Here is a 24,654-nt window from a genome sequence, read left to right as displayed (position 1 = left end):
AATCTTTGATTTTACAGTGCAACTAACAGAGGTGCAGATGTTTGTTTTAGTTTGGTTCCAACAACCTCTCTGTCCATCTGTCAGGATTCTCACTCTTTTAAAAAAATCCTGGTCAACTTCTGCATACATGTATTTATAATTACATTAGGGTATATCTCTGTTTCTGTTTGCGAACATCAGCCACTCCCTCTACCTTTCATTATTTCCCCCTAAGCTCAACAATTTCTCTATCTGGTTTTCTTTAGTTCTCTGACTACTGCTCTCTCTCTCTCTCACACACAGGCATACAAATATGTTTTTGACTATTTATACTGCTCTCAGATTCTCTTTTAACATTGATCTATTTGCCTTTCTTCCTCCTCTTTTCTCTTATCTCCTTTGCCTTTCTGTGTTCTCCATCTGTTTCTCAGTTTTGTTATAGTTATTGTTCTCCATCTCTCCCTCTCTCTATCCAACAAACTCATTCCCTTTCCTTTAATCTACCTTTTCCGCTCTCGTGCTTTATCTGATGCTGCCAGCATTTTTCTTTATGATGACCAATTATTTTGGTTTGGTTTGGAGTAGAAGCCGCAGCGACTGTTCTTCCTCACCGAGTAGCCTGGCTTTGGGTGATGCCTGTAACGTGGTTAAAGCCAGACCATGCTGTGTTTCTACCAGCATACTCTTGAGCAGTTCCAAACTGCTGAGCAACAGATGGTAAGTCACTATTTGTGACCTTTTCCAATCCAGCTATGCTTAGCAGTAATCACTTCAAATTATTTTGCAGTAACCCTGTAATCAACACAAACAGAAAATATAAAGCACATTTCTCAACCTCTAACATATTCACTGCTAATGAACTACTTTTGAAATGAAGCCCCCACTGCAAAAAATATAGAACCTGTTTGTGCACAACCAAATTCCACAATGAGCAAAGGGCTAATCATTAAAAAGGAATTTTGCTCCTCCTTTGGGATAGTTTATGGCGACCGAGAGGATAGGCCCTCTGATTAACTTCTCACCTGAAAACAAGCCTTTCTGATATTAAAAGATACCAATAGTCAATGGTATCTTAATGGTATGACTGCGCGGCCGTCTTGCCGAACACTTGCGCTTTGTCCGCCAAGATCTGCAGGATCTCACAGTTACTTCCCATACTGACCTTTCTGTCCTTGGCCTCCTTTATTGCCAGAGTGAGGCCACATGCAAACTAGAGGAACAACATCTCTTATTCTGCTTGAGTAGCTTAAAACCCAACGGTATGAAGATTGACTTCCCCAATTTCAAGTAATACCCTTCTCTCTTTCCCATTTCAGCTGTTCCCTGTTCCTTCCCCTTCCTTTGTACCCTTTTATTCCCTCCCTCTTTCTCTCTCCTTGTCCTCTTCCACTCATTCACCTTCCTCTGGCTTTACATTTTACTCCTCTTCTCTCCTTATCTGACACCCTATTGTCTCCTTTTCATCTCTAGACTTTGTCACTTAATCCATCCATCTGCCAATCAAACCCTCCCTCACATGTATCCACTTATTACTCGCCAGGCTTTGTCCCATCCCCATCTCGTTTCCAGCTTTCTCCCCTCTATTCCTATCAGTCTGAAGAAGGGTCCCAAGCCAAAATATCGTCTGCCCATTCCCTCCAAAAATGCTGCCTGACCCACCAAGTTTCTTCTATGCTTTGTGGCCTTGCTTAAAATGGTAACTTTAACTTGCTTTCTCAGGTGCAGCCTAATTATCTGTCACTTTGCCAAGAACTGGTTTAGCTGCTATGTGTATAAATAATCGTACAACCATATATACAGTGTTCAGTGAATAGATAAGCACAATGATGTAGCGATCTTAAGTTATAAGCTATGACTCTGGATCAGCTATGACTCTTAATTCAGGTGGAGCTTGTGTGGAATTTGCATCTTGTCTTGTTTACACTAAGCTGGGGGGCAGTGTTAGCTGTGAGGAGGATGCTAGGAGACTGCAAGGTGACTTGGATAGGCTGGGTGAGTGGGCAAATGTTTGGCAGATGCAGTATAATGTGGATAAATGTGAGGTTATCCATTTTGGTGGCAAAAACAGGAAAGCAGACTATTATCTAAATGGTGGCCGACTAGGAAAAGGGGAGATGCAGCGAGACCTGGGTGTCATGGTACACCAGTCATTGAAAGTGGGCATGCAGGTGCAGCAGGCAGTGAAGAAAGCGAATGGTATGTTAGCTTTCATAGCAAAAGGATTTGAGTATAGGAGCAGGGAGGTTCTACTGCAGTTGTACAGGGTCTTGGTGAGACCACACCTGGAGTATTGCGTACAGTTTTGGTCTCCAAATCTGAGGAAGGACATTATTGCCATAGAGGGAGTGCAGAGAAGGTTCACCAGACTGATTCCTGGGATGTCAGGACTGTCTTATGAAGAAAGACTGGATAGACTTGGTTTATACTCTCTAGAATTTAGGAGATTGAGAGGGGATCTTATAGAAACTTACAAAATTCTTAAGGGGTTGGACAGGCTAGATGCAGGAAGATTGCTCCCGATGTTGGGGAAGTCCAGGACAAGGGGTCACAGCTTAAGGATAAGGGGGAAATCCTTTAAAACCGAGATGAGAAGAACTTTTTTCACCCAGAGAGTGGTGAATCTCTGGAACTCCCTGCCACAGAGGGTAGTCGAGGCCAGTTCATTGGCTATATTTAAGAGGGAGTTAGATGTGGCCCTTGTGGCTAAGGGGATCAGAGGGTATGGAGAGAAGGCAGGTACGGGATACTGAGTTGGATGATCAGCCATGATCATATTGAATGGCGGTGCAGGCTCGAAGGGCCGAATGGCCTACTCCTGCACCTAATTTCTATGTTTCTATGTCCTTGTCCAGGTAACCCACCTCTATCTTTCTTCCCCTCCCCCTTCCTGCTACGTACCTCCCTCTGGCTTCACAATCCACAACTCTTCAAACCTCCCACTTTCTGTTCTTATCTTTGGCCTTTTCTTCCAACCATCTGCCTGTTAAAAGCTCATGTTTCATAATAACCAAGAAATCCTTGTGCAGGTATTTAATCACCTATTAAAGTGTCATACTGCAAGCTTATCAATGCATTATTTTAATATGTTGAAGACCCCAATATCTTACCCCTCCCAATTTGTCATAATTTGTAAATTTAGAAGCTGCAGTTTTCAATCAAAGTGCAAATCACGGATACAAATTTGCAGAATTTGCCCTACGAACCGACTGTTACTCTGTCTTTATCTAAACTTTCTGGTTTCTATTTTTCAGCCTGCCTACATTGTGACTTCCATTAGCCAATTATGGTACACTTTACGGAAGGCCCTTTGGAAGTTTAAATGTCTGACATCCATAATTGTTTCTACTGTTTTTAGTTGTTCACAGAAGTCAAGGAAGGCCACGACATTCAAACAAAACTTGTTCTTTTGAAATCAATGAAGATTCATCAAGGATCTTTTTTGGTTCTTACTATTTCGCTCTTTCCCCACCACCCATGTTATTTTTAAAAACATCCTCTTGTTAAAGCTTTGTAGAATTTTGATGGGTTGGTTGAGATTAATTTGTGATGAGATTGGTCAACAGTTGCATGTACATGAGAGTTCTGATCTGGTGTCATATAGAAACATAGACCTGATCTGGTGTCATATAGAAACATAGAAAATAGGTGCAGGAGTGGGCCATATGGCATTTCTCCATGAATCATCTTCCCAATGTAAATTGCTAGATGTAGCCACATTCCATGCTCTATCCCTCTCACATTTCTTCTATCTCTGACAAAAACCTATTCCATTTCTTCAAAAAAGAAGATTCAAATCTTCCATACATTTTTTTCAATCTTACATAGAAACACAAAAAAACAGGTGCAGGCGTAGGCCATTTGGCCCTTCAAGCCAGCACCGCCATTCAATACGATCATGGCTGATCATCCAAAATCAGTACCCCGATCCTGCTTTCTCCCCATATCCCTTGATTCTGTTAGCCCAAAGAGCAATATCTAACCCTCTCTTGAAAACATATGTGGTTCCTTCTCCTGGAGTTAAAATATGAAGAGTTCAAGTCTCACCTCAGTCACTTGAGCAGATCATATAAAACGATACGCTGCTGTACTCCGAGGAGGAATCGTATTCAAGAAACCCGGGCTCTGTCTGCTTTCCCTGGTGGACTGGATTTGAACAGGCGCAGCGAATTTGACGACAGTGCCCAATTTCTAGCCATTGACCGATGCCTCAAAACACTAACAAGTACTTTGATGAAGATACAAAGAACTGCGGATGCTGGTTTACAAAAAAAAGACACAAAATGAACCTGAAGAAGGGCCCCGACATGAAATTGTTACCTAGCCGTAGATAGACACAAGTGCTGGATAACTCAGTGGGTCGGGCAGCATCAGCGGAGGAAAAGGATGGGTGACGTTTCGACCATAGAGCTCCGGTCTATGATCTTTGGTTTCGACTTCTTCAGACTGTGAAGAAGTCTTTAGACTTTGAGCCTGAATAAGTCGAAACATCACCCATCCTGATTCTCCACAGATGCTGCCCGACCCCGCTGATTTACTCCAGCACTTAATGTCTATCTACGGTTTAAACCAGCATCTGTGTACCTACCTACACGTCACCTAACCGTGTTCTCCAGCGATGCTGCCAGACCCCGGCACTGTGTATTCTCTAGTTAGTTTAATTAGGCTGTGGGCCGAGGAGCTTTATTCTGCAGTTTCGTGACCCAAGTCACCAAACTACATGAAATTTTCACATATTGTGTAAAAATATTTATATAAATCACCCCTGAAACTCGATATGAAGACTTGCACATTTTTATTAAATTAGAGAAAAAACGGTAAAATGTCGGGAATTTTTTAGTCCAATCAAAGCACGTTTAACATTGAGTTGTCTGCCAGTTGGCCAATCACGCGCTTTGTTGCAGGCTAGCACACAAAATGGCTGAGGGGGCTTCACAGATGCCTGTTTTACTGGAGATTCCGATTTGTTGTTCTGTGGAATAAATGTCGTGGAAACTTGCAGCAGGTTAATTGTATTTAGTGGGAAAAGCATTAAAAAGGCTGAAGAAAGTGCTGCGAAGTGGATTAAAGTGCAAGAAAGCTTTCAAAGTCCCTGCTGATGTGCTGGAACACAAAGAAGGCCCCCATGAATCAACTCTAATTGAAAGGTAAGACTAAAGTCTGAATTTATGAAAATCTATCTGTATGGACTTTAATTAATTTAATTGCACCCTTTTATAATGTGAATAAATTAATTAATTCATTCATTCCTTATTCATTCATTCACTGACTCATTCATTCATTCATTCATTCATTCATTCATTCATTCATTCATTCATACATTCATGAAATTGAGGGCCTAAACTATAACATAGTCAATTAAACATTGTCACTAATGCCAGCTTGTAGTAGAGTAATAAGTCTTTAACAGCTAATCTCGGAGCTGCCTGCGAAAACTTACCAGGAAAAAGTGCTCCGATCGCGGGACCTAGGTACTCGCGGTAAATAGCGATCGATATCCCTCCGTTTTTCTCCCGTTATCGGGGTCTGAAAATGACCGCTACAGACGGCACTATGTACAGCCTCCCCCCCCCCCCCGTGCCCGCCCGCGGAGATGATTGCGGCATCGCGATCGCGAATCGGCCGCTTATTAATTGAGACTACGGCTTCACTATACCGCGAGTACCTAGGCCCCGCGATCGGAGCACTTTTTCCCGGTAAGTTTTCGCAGGCAGCTCCGAGATTAGCTGTTAAAGACTTATTACTCTATAACAGACTGGCATTAGTGACAATGTTTAATTGACTATGTTATAGTTTAGGCCCTCAATTTTATGAATGAATGAATAAATGAATGAATGAATGAGTGAGTGAGTAAATGAATTAATGAATTTATTCACATTATAAAAGGGTGCAATTAAATTAATGAAAGTCCATACAGATAGATTTTCATAAATTCAGACTTTAGTCTTACCTTTCAGTTAGAGTTGATTCATGAGGGCCTTCTTTGTGTTCCAGCCCATCAGCAGGGACTTTGAAGGCTTTCTTGCACTTTAATCCACCGCAGCACTTTCTTCAGCCTTTTTAATGCTTTTCCCACTAAATACAATTAACCTGCTGTAGTTTCCACGACATTTATTCCACAGAACAACAAATCGGAATCTCCAGTAAAACAGGCATCTGTGAAGCCCCCTCAGCCATTTTGTGTGCTAGCCTGAAACAAAGCGCGTGATTGGCCAACTGGCAGACAAATCAATGTTAAACGTGCTTTGATTGGACTAAAAAATTCCCGACATTTTTCCGGTTTTTCTCTAATTTAATAAAAATGTGCAAGTCTTCTTCATATCGAGTTTCAGGGGTGATTTATATAAATATTTTTACACAATATGTGAAAATTTCATGTAGTTTGGTGCCTTGGGTCACAAAATCCTATTTCTAGACACATTTTTGATGCTCGGCCCACAGCCTAAATGAACTGGAAGAGTCATAAACCGGGTTACACTAACCCGACTGGATTTTGTTCAATAACCACGAGCGGGGACGTGAACTAACTGCCGGCACCGCGGCCCCGCGCTAGCACCGTGTCCAGCACAAAGATCATAGATGAGAAAGTAGGGACTACCTGAAATTAGAGAAGTCAATGTTCATACCGCTGGGGTGCAAACTGCCCATGTGAAATATGAGGTGCTGCTCCTCCAATTTACGGTGGTCCTCACTATGGCCATGGAGGAGGTCCAGGACAGAAGGGTCAGATTCGGAATGGAAGGGGCAGTTGAAGTGCTGAGCCACCGGGAGATCAGGCTGGTTATTGTGAACCGAGCGGAGGTGTTGGGCGAAGCGATCGCCAAGCCTACGCTTGGTCTCACCGATGTAGAGCAGCTGACATCTAGAGCAGCGGATGCAATAGATGAGGTTGGAGGAGATGCAGGTGAACCTCTGCCGCACCTGGAACAACTGCTTGGGTCCTTGAATGTTGTCAAGGGTGGAGGTAAAGCGAATAAATGCTGAGTTTCTACAGCATTTTTGTCTACCTAATTCCTTCGCTCCATAGATGCTGTCTCACCCGCTGAGTTTCAACAGCATTTTCTTTCTACCTTCGATTTTCGAGCATCTGCAGATCCTTCTTGAACATCCTAGAGCTCTTTGGCCCAGCAGTTCGGGGCGCGAGCACGCCGAGAGCGCGCCCGGAAACCGGCCGTTTGGCGCGTGCACGAGGACGAGCGTGGTCGGCTGTTATGCGCGTGCCCGAGCCCGCGGCCCGGCGTCCGCCCGCCCGCCCTCGGCCCCTGGGCTGTGTTCATTCACTCGCTCCCACTCACAGCTCGTCTCCTCTTTCCGCAGCATGGCCGACTACCTGATCAGCGGCTGCACCGGCTACGTGCCTGAGGACGGCCTCACCGCGCAGATCCTCTTCGCCTCCGCCGACGGTCTCACCTACAAGTAAGAGTCGTGGCGCCCTTGAGCGCCTCCCGCTGGGACACGTTGCTCGCAGCCTGGCTCCACGATGCTCCGTCAGTCCCAGCCCCGTGGCGCACAGCCGGCTACACCGACCTTCCCCTGACTCAGGACATGGCAGAGGAGGGAGCAGGGGCTGAGTCGACGGGCAGATCCCCTCCGAGCTCCTTCAACCAGCTCTCAACCCCTCCATAACTCATTCTCACCCTCCTCAACTCCACCTCACCCCCCTCAACCTCACCCCCCTCCACTCCCTTACCCTCCACTCCATCACCCCACCCCCTCTCAACCCCACCTCACCCCCCTCAACCTCACCTCCCTCACCCCACCCCCACTTCACCCCCCCCTCAACTCCACCTCACCCCCCTCCACTCCCTTACCCTCCACTCCATCACCCACCCCCTCTCAACCCCACCTCACCCCCCTCAACCTCACCCCCCTCCACTCCCTCACCTCACCCCCCTCAACTCCACCTCGCCCCCCTCCACTCCCTCACCCCACCCTCAACTCCACCTCACCCCCCCTCAACTCCACCTCACCCCCCCTCAACTCCACCTCACCCCCCCTCAACTCCACCTCACCCCCCCCCCCCTCAACTACACCTCGCCCCCCCTCAACTCCACCTCGCCCCCCCAACTCCATCTCCCCTCCACTTCATCCCCCTCCACCTTACCCCCTCTCTCCACCTCGCCCCCCCCTCAACTCCACCTCGCCCCCCCAACTCCATCTCCCCTCCACTTCATCCCCCTCCACCTCGCCCCCCCCTCAACTCCACCTCACCCCCCCTCAACTCCACCTAACCCCCCCTCAACTCCACCTCTTTCCCCCCCCTCAACTCCACCTCGCCCCCCCTCAACTCCACCTCACCCCCCCTCAACTCCACCTAACCCCCCCCTCAACTCCACCTCTTTCCCCCCCTCAACTCCACCTCGCCCCCCCTCAACTCCACCTCACCCCCCCCCAACTCCACCTCACCCCCCCCCTCAACACCACCTCGCCCCCCCCTCTACTCCACCTCACCCCCCCTCAACTCCACCTCACCCCCCCTCAACTCTACCTCGTCCCCCCTCAACTCCACCTCGCCCCCCCTCAACTCCACCTCGCCCCCCCTCAACTCCACCTCGTCCCCCTCAACTCCACCTCGCCCCCCCTCAACTCCACCTCGCCCCCCCTCAACTCCACCTCGCCCCCCCTCAACTCCACCTCGCCCCCCCTCAACTCCACCTCGCCCCCCCTCAACTCCACCTCGCCCCCCCTCAACTCCACCTCGTCCCCCCTCAACTCCACCTCACCCCCCCCTCAACTCCACCTCGTCCCCCCTCAACTCCACCTCGCCCCCCCTCAACTCCACCTCGCCCCCCCTCAACTCCACCTCGCCCCCCCTCAACTCCACCTCGCCCCCCCCTCAACTCCACCTCACCCCCCCCTCAACTCCACCTCACCCCCCCTCAACTCCACCTCGTCCCCCCTCAACTCCACCTCGCCCCCCCTCAACTCCACCTCGCCCTCTTCAACTCCACCTCGCCCCCCCAACTCCATCTCCCCTCCACTTCATCCCCCTCCACCTTACCCCCTCTCTCCACCTCGCCCCCCCCTCAACTCCACCTCACCCCCCCCTCAACTCCACCTCACCCCCCCCTCAACTCCACCTCGCCCCCCCTCAACTCCACCTCGCCCCCCTTCAACTCCACCTCGCCCCCCCAACTCCATCTCCCCTCCACTTCATCCCCCTCCACCTTACCCCCTCTCTCCACCTCGCCCCCCCCTCAACTCCACCTCACCCCCCCCTCAACTCCACCTCGCCCCCCCTCAACTCCACCTCGCCCCCCTTCAACTCCACCTCGCCCCCCCAACTCCATCTCCCCTCTACTTCATCCCCCTCCACCTTACCCCCTCTCTCCACCTCGCCCCCCCCTCAACTCCACCTCACCCCCCCCTCAACTCCACCTCACCCCCCCCTCAACTCCACCTCGCCCCCCCCTCAACTCCACCTCGCCCCCCCTCAACTCCACCTCGCCCCCCCCTCAACTCCACCTCGCCCCCCCTCAACTCCACCTCGCCCCCCCTCAACTCCACCTCGCCCCCCCTCAACTCCACCTCGCCCCCCCAAATCCATCTCCCCTCCACCTCATCCCCCTCCACCTCATCCCCCTCCACCTCACCTCATCCCCCTCCACCTCACCTCCCCTCTCCACCTCGCCCCCCCTCAACTCCACCTCGCCCCCCCTCAACTCCACCTCGCCCCCCCCTCAACTCCACCTCGCCCCCCCCTCAACGCCACCTCGCCCCCCCTCAACTCCACCTCGCCCCCCCAACTCCACCTCGCCCCCCCAACTCCATCTCCCCTCCACCTCATCCCCCTCCACCTCACCCCCCTCCACCTCACCTCATCCCCCTCCACCTCACCTCCCCTCTCCACCTCGCCCCCCCTCAACTCCACCTCGCCCCCCCCTCAACTCCACCTCGCCCCCCCCTCAACTCCACCTCGCCCCCCCCTCAACTCCACCTCGCCCCCCCCTCAACTCCACCTCGCCCCCCCCAACTCAACCTCGCCCCCCACCCTCAACTCCACCTCGCCCCCCCCCTCAACTCCACCTCGCCCCCCCCCTCAACTCCACCTCGCCCCCCCCTCAACTCCACCTCGCCCCCCCCCTCAACTCCACCTCGCCCCCCCTCAACTCCACCTCGCCCCCCCCTCAACTCCACCTCGCCCCCCCCAACTCCACCTCGCCCCCACCCTCAACTCCACCTCGCCCCCCCCCCTCAACTCCACCTCGCCCCCCCCCCATCAACTCCACCTCGCCCCCCCCCTCAACTCCACCTCGCCCCCCCCTCAACTCCACCTCGCCCCCCCTCAACTCCATCTCGCCCCCCCCTCCATCACATCCTCCCCCCCCTCCATCACACCCTCTCTCCCCAGCCATCACACCCTCCCTCCCCAACCGCCTCGACCCACTTCCCAGCCGCCTCGACCCCCCTCCCCAGCCGTCTCGCACCCCCCTTCCCCAGCCGCCTCGCCCCCCCGCCCCAGCCGCCTCGCACCCCCGCCCCAGCCGCCTCGACCCCCCCCTCCCCAGCCGCCTCGCCCCCCCCCAGCCGCCTCGCACCCCGTCTAGCCCCCGCCCACCCAGCCGCCTCGCACCCCACCTAGCCCCCACCCACCCAGCCGCCTCGCCCCCTCCCCAGCTGTCTCGCCCCCCCCAACTGACCGGCACCCCCCCTCCCCAGCCGTCTTGCCCCATCCCTCCTCCCCAGCCGTCTCGCCCCACCCCTCTTCCCTAGACGTCTAGTCTCCCTTCCTCCCCAGCCGTCTCACCCCCTCCCCAGCCATCTCACCCTCCCCCCCCTCCCCCGCCGCGTCTTCTCTCTCCCCCCCCCCCCCCCCCCCTTCTCCCCCCCACCCATCTGGCCCTCCCCCTCCTCCATCTGACACTTCTTCCTCCCACACACCTTCCTCTGACTCTTTCACCTTGTGTTGGTTTTCAAAAATGACCCATTATAGCCCTACATATCCCAACTATTATCTATTAAAAAGTTCAAGTTTATTGTCATGTGTCCCAGATAGGACAATTAAATTCTTGCTTTGCTTCAGCACAACAGAATATTGTAGGCATAAATAAATACAGAACAGATCAGTGTGTCAGGCTATTATAATTCAGATTTTAGTTTGAGTTGAGATTAATAGTCTGATGGCTGTGGGGAAGAAGCTGTTCTTGAACCTGGATGTTGCAGATTTCAGGCTCCTGCACCTTCTACCTGAAGGCAGCGGAGAGATGAGTGTGTGGCCAGGATGGTGTGGGTCCTTGACGATGCTGCCAGCCTTTTTGAGGCAGCGACTGTGGTAGATTTGACAGTTCTTGTTCCCTCTGTGCTTACATGAAGTGTCATCCACGATTCAAGTTCTGGGATTGGTCTTGAACTTTCAACATTGTGACTCGGATGCGCGTGCTACTAATTGAGTATGTTGTGAACATTCTTTATTGTGAAATGTTCATCACATGTGAAATGTTGAAAGGTTCCTTTTTCATTTCATTAAAATGATGGTCAATTTAATTAATTAAATAACTGTCTTTAAGTATTAGCTGTAAGTAGATAAATTAGACTGGCATGAAATTCTACTGATCAGAAATAGTGGGTGGAGTGGTGAAGGGCAGGGCACTTTAATGTGACTTAAATGTAGCCAACGGACGAGGTTGGTAAGAATGTCAAACATTACTTTGAGTTTAGTTTATTATCAAGTGTACCGAGGCACAGTACACGTGACAAAAAGTTTGAAGATAGATTTAGAAAAAAAATGAATGAACTTTTAGTAATCTGGTTAGAGCATTTCATGAAATTCATAGTTGCAAATAGCACATTCTCAATCACCCACAAGTTAAAGCCAGAGCTCTCTTTCACTGCACTTTCAATTATTCCCTTGAGCTTCCAATAAGTCTCCTGAGTCCCCTGCTCTGCTAATTGGTCATCCCTTCTCTAATCTTGTTCTTTCCAATGTAACCATTGTGAAAGAAAGACCAGCATTAGTATGTCATCTTTCACATCTTTAAAATGTTTTAAACTTTTGAACTTGGTTATAAGGGGGAAATTTTAGTAACCTATTTAAGCACAGCAAGCGTTCAAAAATAACATTATGCTGCCGGACAGCTTGCCAACAGTGTAGAGCTTTCTAAAACCTGCACTGTTGAATCAAATGTTTGCACTCCTTCCTTGTATGGGACATTAACCAACAAAGTTCTGTCTTTAAGACAAATACTGGAATACTTTGTTACCTAGAAGGTGTTAAGCAATTTGATTAAAATCTGAGCAAGTTACTTCCTATTGGGAGCTTCAATCTTTGTCATCCCATTCTCTCCCAGGCTGGTCTCTGGATCACATGATTGTCTGGATTACGACTTTTTTGCATTTTGAAGTTAATAATACACGTTAACAGAGACGAGACTGCAGATGTTGAAATTTTGAGTAAAAATTAGACTGCTGGAGGAACTTGCTAGGGTACGAGCCACGAAGTGACAAGTGGATTCACACTAGGAAGGGATGACTGACAATGAGTCGGGTGGGGGAGAGATGGGTGGAGATTGCAACCAAAGCTGGAGGCGATAAGAGGAGAAGACAAAAGTGTGCGAATTATGGTATCTGATAAGGAATAGGGTGGGGAGGGGGGGTTAGTCAGAAAGAAAATTGGCACTGGGAGTAGGGAGGTGTTGGAGATGAGCGAGTAGAAGTGGGGAACTGAGTGACAGGAAGATGGGTGAACTGAAAAGAAAGATGTGGAGAGGGGGAATAACTATGGGGAGTAGATGGGAAGTGGGGGAAGGGGGGGTTACTTGAAATTGGAAAATGCAATGTTTATGCCATTGGGTTGTGGGCACCCGAGTGGATTATGAGGTGCTGTTCTTCCTTGAATGGGGAATTAAAGTTATAGTAAGCCGGAGCTCCATCAGCACCATTGACATTAAAACTTCCTTGTTATCTATGAAAATATTGAAGCAAGAACATTGTGCATTAAAAATGTAGCCCTTAAGTCTTGTACATCTCAACATGTAGCCCTTAAGTCTTGTTTCAGAGCTATGTTGTTTCACACACAAACCCTGCCAGTGCAAAACCATCATGTTTTATTTGTTAAGCAGTCTTGGTGATGATGACAAGTGGATGTATTTGCCATACAGAATGGAGAGAGAATTTGAACCAAAACCCTTACAACCCATTACTTCAGTAATTCTCATGGTGTGGCCACACCAATGTGTACTGTCCAAGAATAAATTGCCAGTGCAAAGACTGGTGACACACTTAGCGCTGCTAGTTATGCTCCTGCTTTCAGCTCTAGTGGTTGGGGATAAATCCTGACCTGATGCAAGTACAGTTTGCAAGTTCTCCTTTTGGCCACAAGGATTTCAAGTCACTGGGACACAGCTGGGAGAGCTGCTGTCTCAGCGCCAGAGACCCGGGTGCTGTATGTGTGGAGTTTGCATGTTCTCCCTTGGACCGCATGCGTTTCCTCTCTGCTTTGGCTGGCCTCTGTAAATTACCCCTGGTGTGCAGAGAGTGGTTGAGAAAGTGTAAAAAATAGAACTAATGTGAGCGGTTGTTGATGGTCAGTGGGCCACAGGGCCTATTTCCATGCTGAATCTGTAAACTAAACTAAGTTCTGAAGAGCAACTTTTTCACTGAATGAGGGAATCAGAAGGGGGTTCATTTCACATAGACAGTAGTGAGTACATGGAATACACATAGAAGAGTGGTGAAACCAGTGTTGCTGACAGCATTTAAATGTCTAGAGGAATATTTGAATTGCCTCGGCAAAGAAGGTGGTGGACAATATTCTGGAAGAGGGGATTAATGCATATAAATGCCAATCAGTTAGTGTGAATGTAGTATGCTGAATGGCTTGGTTCCAAACTGTTTGACTGATGTGTTGGTTGGTAGAGAAATTGACTATTGTAAATTGCCCATACTGAGAAGTTGAATCTGAAGGGAGTTGTTGGAATTGTAGAGAACAAAGTGAGATTAGTGTAGGATTAATGTAACTGGGTACTCGATAGTTGGTGCAGTCGGCAGACCGAAGAGCCTATTGGTGTTCTGTATAACGCATAATCTGTTGGAAGAAGGATCCCATCCCGAAACGTTTACTTATCCATGTTCTCCAGAGATGCTGCCTGACCCGCTGAGTTACTCCAGCACTTTGTGTCTTTGTGTGGCTGTCCTGTATGTCTCTGACTGTAAATTGCAATTCATTGAGGTGAAGATGCTCACACAATGCTGTTAGAAAAGAAGTTTGACTTAAAGGAAGTAGCCTATGCATGTCCAACATAGTGTGAAACGTGGTACTGTGCACCTATTCCCCTCATCCTTTTAGGTGGTAGTAATTGCATCATGTTAAAGCAGATTCCATCCACTTGTGTATGGGTTTTATCACTTATTTACCGTATTTCCCGGCAATGAAGACGCTATTTTCTAACCTAAAATAAGGCCCGAAAATTTACCTGCGTCTTGGAGGCCGAAGGTTAGATTGTTAGCCAAGAAAGATAGACTTGGACCAAATTGCTTTTAAAACATGGGGGGGACACAATGAGGCCTAACATCTAGGACAGGGGTCGGCAACCTACGGCCCAAGGGCCGGATCCGGCCCGTAACCTGAACTCATCCAGCCCGCAGGCGTATTTTTTTTCAATTAGTTTTCACAACCTGGGAACTGCAGCCAGTCCCAGGCACGCAGGCGACGTGGGCGCAACAGCCAGACCAGGGGCAAGCGAGCCGACCTGGGCGCAACTGCCAGACCTGGGGCAAGCGAGCCAACCTTGGAACTGCAGCCGTTCCCGGGGCACGCAGCCGTCCTGGGTGTCACGGCCAGACCTAGGGCAAGTGAGCCGACCTGGACGCTACAGCCAGTCCCGTGGCATGCAGGCGACCTGGGAACTACAGCCAGACCTGGGGCAAGCGAGCCGACCTGGACGCTACAGCCAGTCCCGTGGCATGCAAGCGACCTGGAAACTACAGCCAGACCTGGGGCAAGCGAGCTGACCTGGACGCTACAGCCAGTCCCGTGGCATGCAAGCGACCTGGAAACTACAGCCAGACCTGGGGCAAGCGAGCTGACCTGGACGCTACAGCCAGTCCCGTGGCATGCAGGCGACCTGGGAACTACAGCCAGACCTGGGGCAAGCGAGCCGACCTGGACGCTACAGCCAGTCCCGTGGCACGCAGGCGACCTGGGAACTGCAGCCAGACCTGGGGCAAGCGAGCCGACCTGGACGCTACAGCCAGTCCCGTGGCATGCAGGCGACCTGGGAACTGCAGCCAGACCTGGGGCAAGCGAGCTGACCTGGGCGCTACAGCCAGACCTGTCAGCCGACCTGGGTGTTACAGCCAGTCCCGGGGCAGGCGAGCCCACCTGGGCACGCAGGCGATATGGGAAATGCAGGTCCTTTGGCCCATCTTGTCCGCGCCGACCAACAATCATCCCATACACTAGCACCATCCAACACACTAGGGATAGTTTACAATTTACCGAAGCACTTAACCTACAAACCTGCACGTCTTTGGAATGTGGGGCAGGCGAGCTGACCTGGGCGCTACAGCCAGTCCCAGGCCGGCTCACTTGCACCAAGTCTGGCTGTAGCGCCCAGGTCACAAAACATGAGGGGGATTGTCCCCCACCTCTCGAAACATGGGGGGGGGGGTGCAGGTTGTTTCCTGCCCCCCCCCCCCCCAAGTCACTTGGCTATCCCTCAGTACAGCTGGGGGGGGGGGGGGGGGGGGGTTGGGGAAAGAGTTCCTTTCACAGTGTGTGGGGAGTCTGGCCCGGGTCAGCACGGCTTGGGCTGCACAAAGTAGTAAACCTGGCTGGGCAGCCAGGGGTAAAATTGCGGGGAGGGCAGGAGCGTTGAGAAGGAGGGGGTCGGGGATCATGCCAGCAATTCAGTATCTCGGGTGGCTGCGAGCAGCCGCTGGGACCGGACAGTGGAACCGGCCGCCACCTCAGATCTCCCTTAGCCAGGAAGTCCCCGTCCCTCAGGCCTGAACCGCACAGCGCATTATGGGACAGGTGAAGACCAAACTCTTGATCCTCTCCTGCCAGCCTTTTTAAAAACATTTAGCAACTCAAAAGGGGGGTGCGTCTTCGACAAGATGCGTCTTCATTGCCGGGAAATACGGTATGTCTGACCTAAATTGCCTCATCATCAAGGTGTTGAGACAAAGTATTTATCTGGTATCCTTTTAAGATTTTATTGCTGAGCTTTACTGCTGGAAGTATTTTATTATGAGTCTCAGTTGTGAATTATGTATGTTCCACAACCTTCACAGTGAAGAGTGTTTAAGTGGAAACAAATCTCTGTTTTATTTACAGGGCTCCAAAAGAGTAAGGGTAAGAAAGGCCCCTCACTTTGCAAACCCTGTCCTAAATAGTGATGTGGCTACATCAAGCCTAGGCTCTTAAAAGCCGAATGATGCAGCAATAAATGAAGGCAGGAATGAGTTCCCCAATTAATCCAGCTGCTCTGTTGTTTCCTTTGTATCTGCCAGTCTTATTTAAGAGTGTCTACAGGAGACAGGAGACACATTTAAATGCAACTTACTCTCGAAAGTTGCATTTAAATCTTTTACCATGATCCTTCAGACAAATCATTCCATGTCATCAGAACTTCATGAGTAAAGCTAATTCCTCCTCGCCTCCCCACAACTGCTCTCTGAACAGATATTTATAGTATGGGAAGATTCTTCAGTTAATTTGATTTTAGTAATTGAATGTTCCCCTTAGTTTCATGGCAAGAAGTGTCAAACACATGCTATAAGTTAAGGGTTTTTGCCTTTTGTCCCCAAGTTTCTTGAAGTTTTAGTAATGTAACATGGTACTTTATAAAACATTATTTCTGCTTCTTTACTGTTGAACTGAACTCTTGAGTGCAATGCTGATTCATTTTTCTGGACAGTGTTGGAAATTTCTCCCTCGAGCCTTCCTTATTAATTACAATTAACAGGTTTAAAAAAAAACCTAACAAATTATGACTTGACATCTTTTCTCCTTGAGTTGTCAGACCCTGAGTAGTATCACACGTCATGATCCTTTGCCCTCAGCACTCAACTGTAATCAGGCAGAAAAGAAGCAATTTCTTCGAGTCCTATCCTAACTGACATCAATTCCTCCTACAGTTTCCATAGAGCAGGAGCAATCTCTTTGAGTACATCCAGTTGTGTTTCTACCTACGTCACAATATACTACCCTTGCTTGGATCATGAATGACAGCCTTATGATGAACATAATCATCCTCATTCTTCTTGATCTTTTCACTCTTAACTGTCTTTCCAAATACTCCTAGGGCGGGTACAGCATGGACAGGGTGGAAATAGATAATGAGAACCACGTGTGAAACATGAATACCACAATTAACCATTTGGGCTGAAAGGCTCAGTTTGGTCACTTAAGAGAGGGCTGTCTCCTGTAGATGCCAGTATATGGCAGGCTTGACATTAACAATTATTTGTCCTGTCATCCTCTCAATTTGGAATTTATTGTGTAATGAATGTTGAGAATACTGATGCATGGCTTCAGTCAGCAGTAAGCACAAATGTTCACAAATGTTTGAGAAGCTTGTGGAAAACCCTTTTCAGAAGCGGGCAGCTATGATTTGATCTTATTAATGGGGTGTTATCTGCTGTGAGATTGTTGTCTTTGGCCACAGAAAATTCTCACAGTGTATCGGGAAGTGGAACAGCATGTTATTTTTAGACTTTATAAAACACAAACCCTACAAACAAAATGTAGGTTTTATTTAGGCTCTGGACTTGGCCTTGGGCTGTTTGTGTCTGGGTTGTGTGCTGAATCATATGACGGTGAATTCCAACCTGTTATAGGCACAGTAGGATCTTGTCCTGCTTCAGAGTTCAGCACCAAATCCAGGCTGGAATTCGATGAAGAATTGAGAGGACATTCCACTGTTTGAACACAGAACTGTGGGAATGCTGCACTGTTTCAACACCAGTCTTGAGCGAGCGATGCACTCTTTGAATGGCAGATCTGAGGGAGTGTTTCCAGACCTCTTCTACACCCAATCAATTTTTCCTTAACAATAGATATTATTCTATAAAATAATGCATCACTCTTCTGTTATCACTCAAAGATCTGGTGTTCAGGCACTGCAAAAGTTGCAGTGACTGGCCCATATCCAACCAACTGTAGCACCCTGATGCAATGACCAGCAGGCACACCATTTGAGTGCATCAGAATTTCTAACAACCATATACTTCAAATCTATAATTTTGGTTTCTACCTCACAAAACCTGTAGCCAGTGACTGTACAAGCAAACCGTGCATCTGGTCTTCCTACAGCAGTAACCCAGAAGATGCAATTAGATGAGGTACCGATTCATCTGATTGAAGGATAAATGTGGAACCCATCATAATTTTGCTGCTCTTTTGGATAGAATCATGGAATTTTTAGCATCCATTTCAGAGAACATATGACAGTTGGAAGAATTCAGTGCTTCCTTGCTATTAAATTACAATATTAGCTTGGATTGTAGACAGTTCTAGAGGAAGGATCAAATTTATAGTCTGAATTCGAGGCAATTGTATCATGTGCTTGGTATAATTTTATACAGGATGGGGTACTGCAGTGTCTTTGCAGAATGAATGTGCTCCTTCACATTCTGCACTATTCTCTGTTACATGAAGCTGACCTACCTTGGGTTTTGAATAAGATGGTCCTTGGTTTCATATGTGCAAACTTGTTTTCAAATCTGCCCACAGGCTATTTCCCCCCACCCCTCCCAATCTCCCTACTGCTATTATCTCTGCCAGCTCCCTCATTATTTGTGTTTTACTGCCATGCTATCTAATCAGATTTTCTTCCCAACTTCTCTTTCTGTTACTTTTCTCTGCTCCATTTAAGGCTCTTCTTAAAACCTAAAACCTTGCTTTGTTTGTACTGGGCGGTTGATACTGGGGGAAAATTCCTTATACAGGCTCTCAGGAATGTTCACTGCTGATGGTTTCTGACTGGTTTAATTCATTCTTGGTTTTTTTCCCCCCCAAATTCTCTATACAGTGACTTCCTGATTCTTCCCGGTTTCATTGACTTCGCTGCTGATGAAGTGGTGAGTTAAGAAAATCCTTCGTTTTCAATCAGGTGCAGAGAGCAGAATTGAGATATAAATTAAGCCAGCTAACGCCAGATCTGCAGGACACCATTAAAGTGCCAGATCAAAGGGTATCTCTGTGGCCCACTGTACCCACTCACTGTATTAGCTCCCTCCTGTCTCCTCTTCTCTTAGTTCTTTTAATCTGTCTCATTTCCCTTCCATCACAACTCCCCCCATCTCTGCCTGGTTGGAGATGGTTTCCTAAAATGTCTGGAAGTCTTTTATTGGGCAATCCAGTTACTAATTTTACACCTTACAACATACAGCATTCAACCAACTGAGGGAGTCTGTTTAGTTTGTCATGGATCTTGCAGTGAGAATACGGTTGAGGAGATTTTCACATTCAACCTCTGCAGTATGAGATTTGATATATTTAGTCTTTAGCTGAGCACCCTTTTCCTGTAGGGTGAAAGTCCTTTCTATATCGTGGAGAAATTGACATTTCCAAATATAACACGACAATTCTCTGCAATAACTTGTACCTTGTTTCCTGGGTGGTAATTTTTCTATGTATAAGCCATTTCCTGACTCCCAACCCCTTGATTAGATTCACGTCTGAATATATGTTATCCTCTGCATAAAAACCCAAATCGCTAAATTTAAATTTTGGCCCATAACTGGGTCATCTCAGGTGTTTAGTTCAATGGTGTATGGGATTTAGAATGCATTCCAAAACAAATAAAGCTGATTTAATTTGACTCAGATGGGTTGTATCTCACCAGAAGCATTTTCCCCACCAATAGGACCTGACCTCGGCTCTCACTAAGAAAATTACCCTGAAGACTCCCCTTGTCTCCTCTCCCATGGATACTGTGACGGAATCCAGCATGGCAATTGCTATGGGGGTGAGTATCGAGAAAGCAAGATTGCAGTACTTTCTACATGAATGTTACATTAGCCTTTAGAACCAGATGTAGCCAGAGGCAACATTTTTATGCAAGAAATTGCGATGTGGAATGCATTTCTTGAATGGCGGGTGGAATCAGAGTCAATCCCATTCAAAAGAAAATTGGATAAAGGAAAAAAATGCCATCGCTACAGTGAAACAGTAGGGGACTGATCTTAATTGGGAAGCTCTACCACAAAGATATTTTGGGTATGATGTGCCAAATAGTCTTTTAAACCCGGTCATCCTATGATGCTGTGTGACAACAATTCTTTGAGGATCCAGTCACTTCACTTTGACTCAAACATAGGAATTTGCTGGACTTTCAGCTAGCAACAAAGAGGTGTGTTACTTCTGCTTTAGATCTAGAAACAACGAGGAATGCTTTGCGACTGTTCCAACTGAAAATGTCCTTATTACCTTTCAAATCTGTCAATTACTCAGAATTTGCGTAGAAACAGATCTTCTGGAATATACTGGTCTTTCAGCTTCGGACAAGCCCCTTATACTCTTTTATATCTCATTCTTACTAGTATTTCAGTCGCACATTATGTTATATGCTCAGCCAGCTTCCCATAAGTTGGTTAAACTATTTACTAGAATGTTGCCTGGGTTTCAGCAACTAAGTTACAGAGAAAGGTTGAACAAGTTAGGGCTTTATTCTTTGGAGCGCAGAAGGTTAAGGGGGGACTTGATAGAGGTTTTTAAAATGATGAGAGGGATACACGGAGTTGGCGTGGAAAAGCTTTTCCCACTGAGAGTAGGGAAGATTCAAACAAGGGGACATGACTTGAGAATTAAGGGACTGAAGTTTAGGGGTAACATGAGGGGGAACTTCTTTACTCAGAGAGTGGTAGCTGTGTGGAATGAGCTTCCAGTGAAGGTGGTGGAGGCAGGTTCGTTTTTATCATTTAAAAATAAATTGGATAGTTATATGGATGGGAAAGGAATGGAGGGTTATGTTCTGAGCGCAGGTATATGGGACTAGGGGGGATTATGTGTTCGGCACGGACTAGAAGGGTCGAGATGGCCTGTTTCCGTGCTGTAATTGTTATATGGTTATATGGTTAAACAACCCTTTGGCTAGAAATGTTTCTCCTGAGTTCCCTTTTGGATTTATGAATGTGCATCAATCGTGACTCATACTTTTGGTCTCTTGCACAATTGAAAACATGTAGTCTATTGAAATCGTTCTCAATCCAGAGAAAAGTTTCCCAGTTTGTTCAGTCTTAAGACATTTTAACCTGTTTGAATATCATTCTTGTATCTTTCTTACATCTCTCTAGTGCCATGAAGTTATTCATATATTATGATGACCAAAACTGTGCACAGCACTCCAAGTATATTCTAACCAATGCTTGAGACCTTTCAATAATTGTCTGCCTTGCACTGATAGTTCACATTAATTCTACGATTGTTTCTTGTAATGCCAGTTTTGTAAAGTTAGGTGTTAGAGGAATTTACCGCAAATTAATGACCACTGCAAATTTCCCCTGGCACATAGGTGAGTGGTAAAATCTGAAGGTAGTTATTGGGAATGTGGAGAGCATAAAATAGTGTTAGTGTAGCATTAACATTGTGGGACCATGATGAACAGAGTGAATTCAATGGGCGGGAGGAACTATTCATGTGTTGTATAGCTCTTCCTCTGAAAATTGGGAGAAAGTACGTACCTCTTGGCTTTGGGCTTTGGAATAAATCCAATGGTTGAATAATTCCTCTTTCACACCAGTAGGCTGTGATCTGTCCTGGGCTCGTGTGCTCGGCTGGCGCAGGAAGAGATGGAAATGCTGCACAGGGCATGATGTCGGGATCAGGAATATTTGAGATATTCTGGGGAATGTTTTAGTGTGCATCTAACATCTGCTCTTTCTGTCATTTGTGTGTTTGATGGAGTGCTTCACAGAGAAGTGTAGAGTGTTTTTTCTTTATAAATCTGTTCACGACTCCTTTCCAGGTGGAGATACAGGGTTCCAGACTGCATCGTAGGGCTGCTTGATGCAAGATTCATTTGATATTATGTTTTATATTCTGTCTCTCTAGTTAATGGGCGGAATTGGATTCATCCATCACAACTGCACTCCAGAATTTCAAGCTAATGAAGTCCGCAAGGTTAAGGTGGGTTCCACTTGCATGTTTGTTTGGTTCTCTTTATTGTGACTGGCTTGCGATTTAGAAGATTTGAAAATAATGGCAAAATATCTCTAAATGATGACATCTTTGTCTCGTCTCTTATAGAAGTTTGAGCAGGGCTTCATCACTGACCCTGTTGTCATGAGCCTCCACCACACAGTCGGGGATGTTTTTGAAGCCAAATCACGGCACGGCTTCTCTGGAATTCCAATCACAGAAACAGGCAAAATGGGAAGCAAGCTAATGGGAATTGTCACCTCGCGAGATATTGACTTTCTTTCAGAGAAGGATTATGACACAGCTTTGAATGAGGTATAAAATGTGCAATGACTGAAAAGTTTGGATTATTATGCAATCCAGTAATGTTGAAAGTAAAGTATTAACTGGGCTTCAATTGTCTTTTAAGTCAGATGGTTGTGGGTTCAATTCCCACTGCGGAATTATAGTCTCCTGCTCCAGTAAGGTTAAATGAAGACCCGGATTACTCACTCAGTTGGACATAAAAGACAAGCAATGCATTATCCCTGGTGGTTGAAGTCTATACTTGTTCATCAGCTAGTGGAGCTGCTTCCGTACAGCTCCAGTAACCTGAGTTCAATCCTGACCTCTGGTACTGTCTATGTGGAGATCTCCCTGTGACCATATTTGTTTTCTCCCATGTCTCAATGGCACATGGTTACTTGGTTAGTTTTTAACATAGTAACTTGCTCTGGGTATCTTGGTGAGTGGTGGAACCTGAGTGGGGAGTTGATAGGAATTTGAAGAGAGTAAAATTGGATCAATGTTAGTGGAAACTGGATGGTCACCATGGACTCGGTTCCATCGGGTCTATTTCGGGACTGCATGAATTCTACCTTCATTTAAAAATATGTAAACCAATTATCTGGTTATTTTCATACTGCTCATTGTAGAAGCTTGTTGTGTGCAAATTAGGTGCCGTTCCTCACACATTTCAGGAGTAACTGTTTGGACAGGACTTAATTAGCTGGAGGGTATTATAGGATGTGCAGTGAATGCGAAAGCAGCCAAGTGCAGGCTTTTTGATGCTGGCATGAAGCTGTGCCATTGCACACAAAGTGAGTGGGATGTGCATGAGGTGCGATAAGGGTTATGTGCTCACTCGTGCCACCTTTTCTGTATCCAGGTGATGACAAAGCGGGAAGACCTGGTTGTTGCTCCAGCTGGTGTAACTCTCAAGGAGGCTAATGACATTCTACAACGTAGCAAGAAAGGTCACAATGCTGTAATGATTTTCTTATTGGGTGTGGATGGGGCCGTGGGAGTGCTCTGGGCTTTGGGAGTGGGGTGGGTGCTTATGTGGGAGAAGAAAATTCCAGGGAAACATAGCATAAATAGGATAGATTATCTTTCCTGGGGTGCAAATATCACCCCTCTGGAGGGCATAGCTTTAGAGGGGGGAATGTTTAAGGGTGATATGTGGAGAAAGTTTAAAGGAGATGTGCAAGTTTGTTTCTGCATAGAATGGCGGGTGCCTGGAACATTCTGGCAGGGGTGGTGGTTGAAGCAGATATGATAGTAGCATTTAAGAACCATTTAGATAAAACATAAACAACAGGGTATGGACAAGCACAGACAGATGCGATTAGTTTAATTTGCATCATGATTGGCACACACATAGGTGGAAGGGCCTGATCCTGTGCTGTACTATCATATCTTTTATATCTTCTATGTGCATGGGGAGGGGAGAAAGTCCATGGATGTAGTGTGATTGATGCATGTCCATGGTGAATGCTGTAGGGAGAGAGGGGAAGTGCTGCTGGCCTGTTCTTGGAGGCATTGGGAGACGGGGTCCTGCCGTGGTTTTTGCTGTTGATGCCATGGCTGTGAACACCAGCCCCTGTGGTGGCTTAAAGTTTTTATTCCTTTCTTTCAGGGAAGTTGCCAATTGTTAATGACATGGATGAGCTGATCTCAATCATTGCACGGACAGACTTGAAGAAGAACCGAGATTATCCATTGGCGTCGAAAGACTCGAGGAAGCAGCTGCTCTGCGGCGCAGCAATCGGAACACGGGAAGATGACAAATATCGACTGGACCTGTTGATGCAGGCAGGGGTGGATGTTGTTGTGTTGGTAAGAACAAAGCAGGGATTTGTTGTGGAGAGATGTCAGCTGCAGCTAAGTGGTCAGCAAACTCCTTTCATGTCCACTCCTTGACAATTACACATTGACTCTGAGTTGCACTCTGCCTTCTGAATTCAAAGGTCATAGGTGAAGCTCCACTGTTGTCATTCCACTCGGAGTGCTGCACTCTTGCAAATGTCCTCCTTAAGATGAACTGTTAAAACCACAGCCCTTTTTTATTTTCTCGTGACTAAAACAAATTCTCTTGTTGAAGGAGATTGAAGGAGGCGATGTTAAACACACTGAGTTTTGTAATCTTTATTTGCTATTGCTTTCAGGATTCCTCACAAGGAAACTCAGTTTTCCAGATAAACATGATTCGATACATTAAACAGAAATATCCAGAGTTGCAAGTGGTTGGTGGGAATGGTAAGTGAAAATCAACACTTTCTCCCTTTTGACCTTCGAAAGTCATTGGGTCAAACTCCAATTTAATCCTTTATTCA

General features: G+C 47.3%; 1 protein-coding gene across 1 annotated transcript in view; it reads left to right on the top strand.

Moving 5' to 3' along the window:
- The first annotated feature begins 7,140 nt into the window (after nucleotides 1-7,140).
- The window catches only part of impdh1 (inosine monophosphate dehydrogenase 1), a 33,827-nt gene continuing 16,313 nt past the window's right edge, over nucleotides 7,141-24,654 (top strand). The window contains exons 1-8 of the mRNA XM_033040001.1: nucleotides 7,141-7,392; nucleotides 18,951-18,999; nucleotides 19,788-19,889; nucleotides 21,974-22,048; nucleotides 22,169-22,375; nucleotides 23,208-23,295; nucleotides 23,958-24,157; nucleotides 24,487-24,577. Coding sequence (XP_032895892.1) covers nucleotides 7,295-7,392; nucleotides 18,951-18,999; nucleotides 19,788-19,889; nucleotides 21,974-22,048; nucleotides 22,169-22,375; nucleotides 23,208-23,295; nucleotides 23,958-24,157; nucleotides 24,487-24,577 — 910 coding nt within the window. The 5' untranslated portion in view covers nucleotides 7,141-7,294. The remainder of the gene's footprint in view (nucleotides 7,393-18,950; nucleotides 19,000-19,787; nucleotides 19,890-21,973; nucleotides 22,049-22,168; nucleotides 22,376-23,207; nucleotides 23,296-23,957; nucleotides 24,158-24,486; nucleotides 24,578-24,654) is intronic.

Source organism: Amblyraja radiata, chromosome 21 (genome assembly GCF_010909765.2).
Source record: "Amblyraja radiata isolate CabotCenter1 chromosome 21, sAmbRad1.1.pri, whole genome shotgun sequence".
Classification (NCBI taxonomy): Eukaryota; Metazoa; Chordata; class Chondrichthyes; order Rajiformes; family Rajidae; genus Amblyraja; species Amblyraja radiata.
Note: the sequence above shows the minus strand (reverse complement) of the source record. Positions and strands in the feature narration are given on the sequence as shown.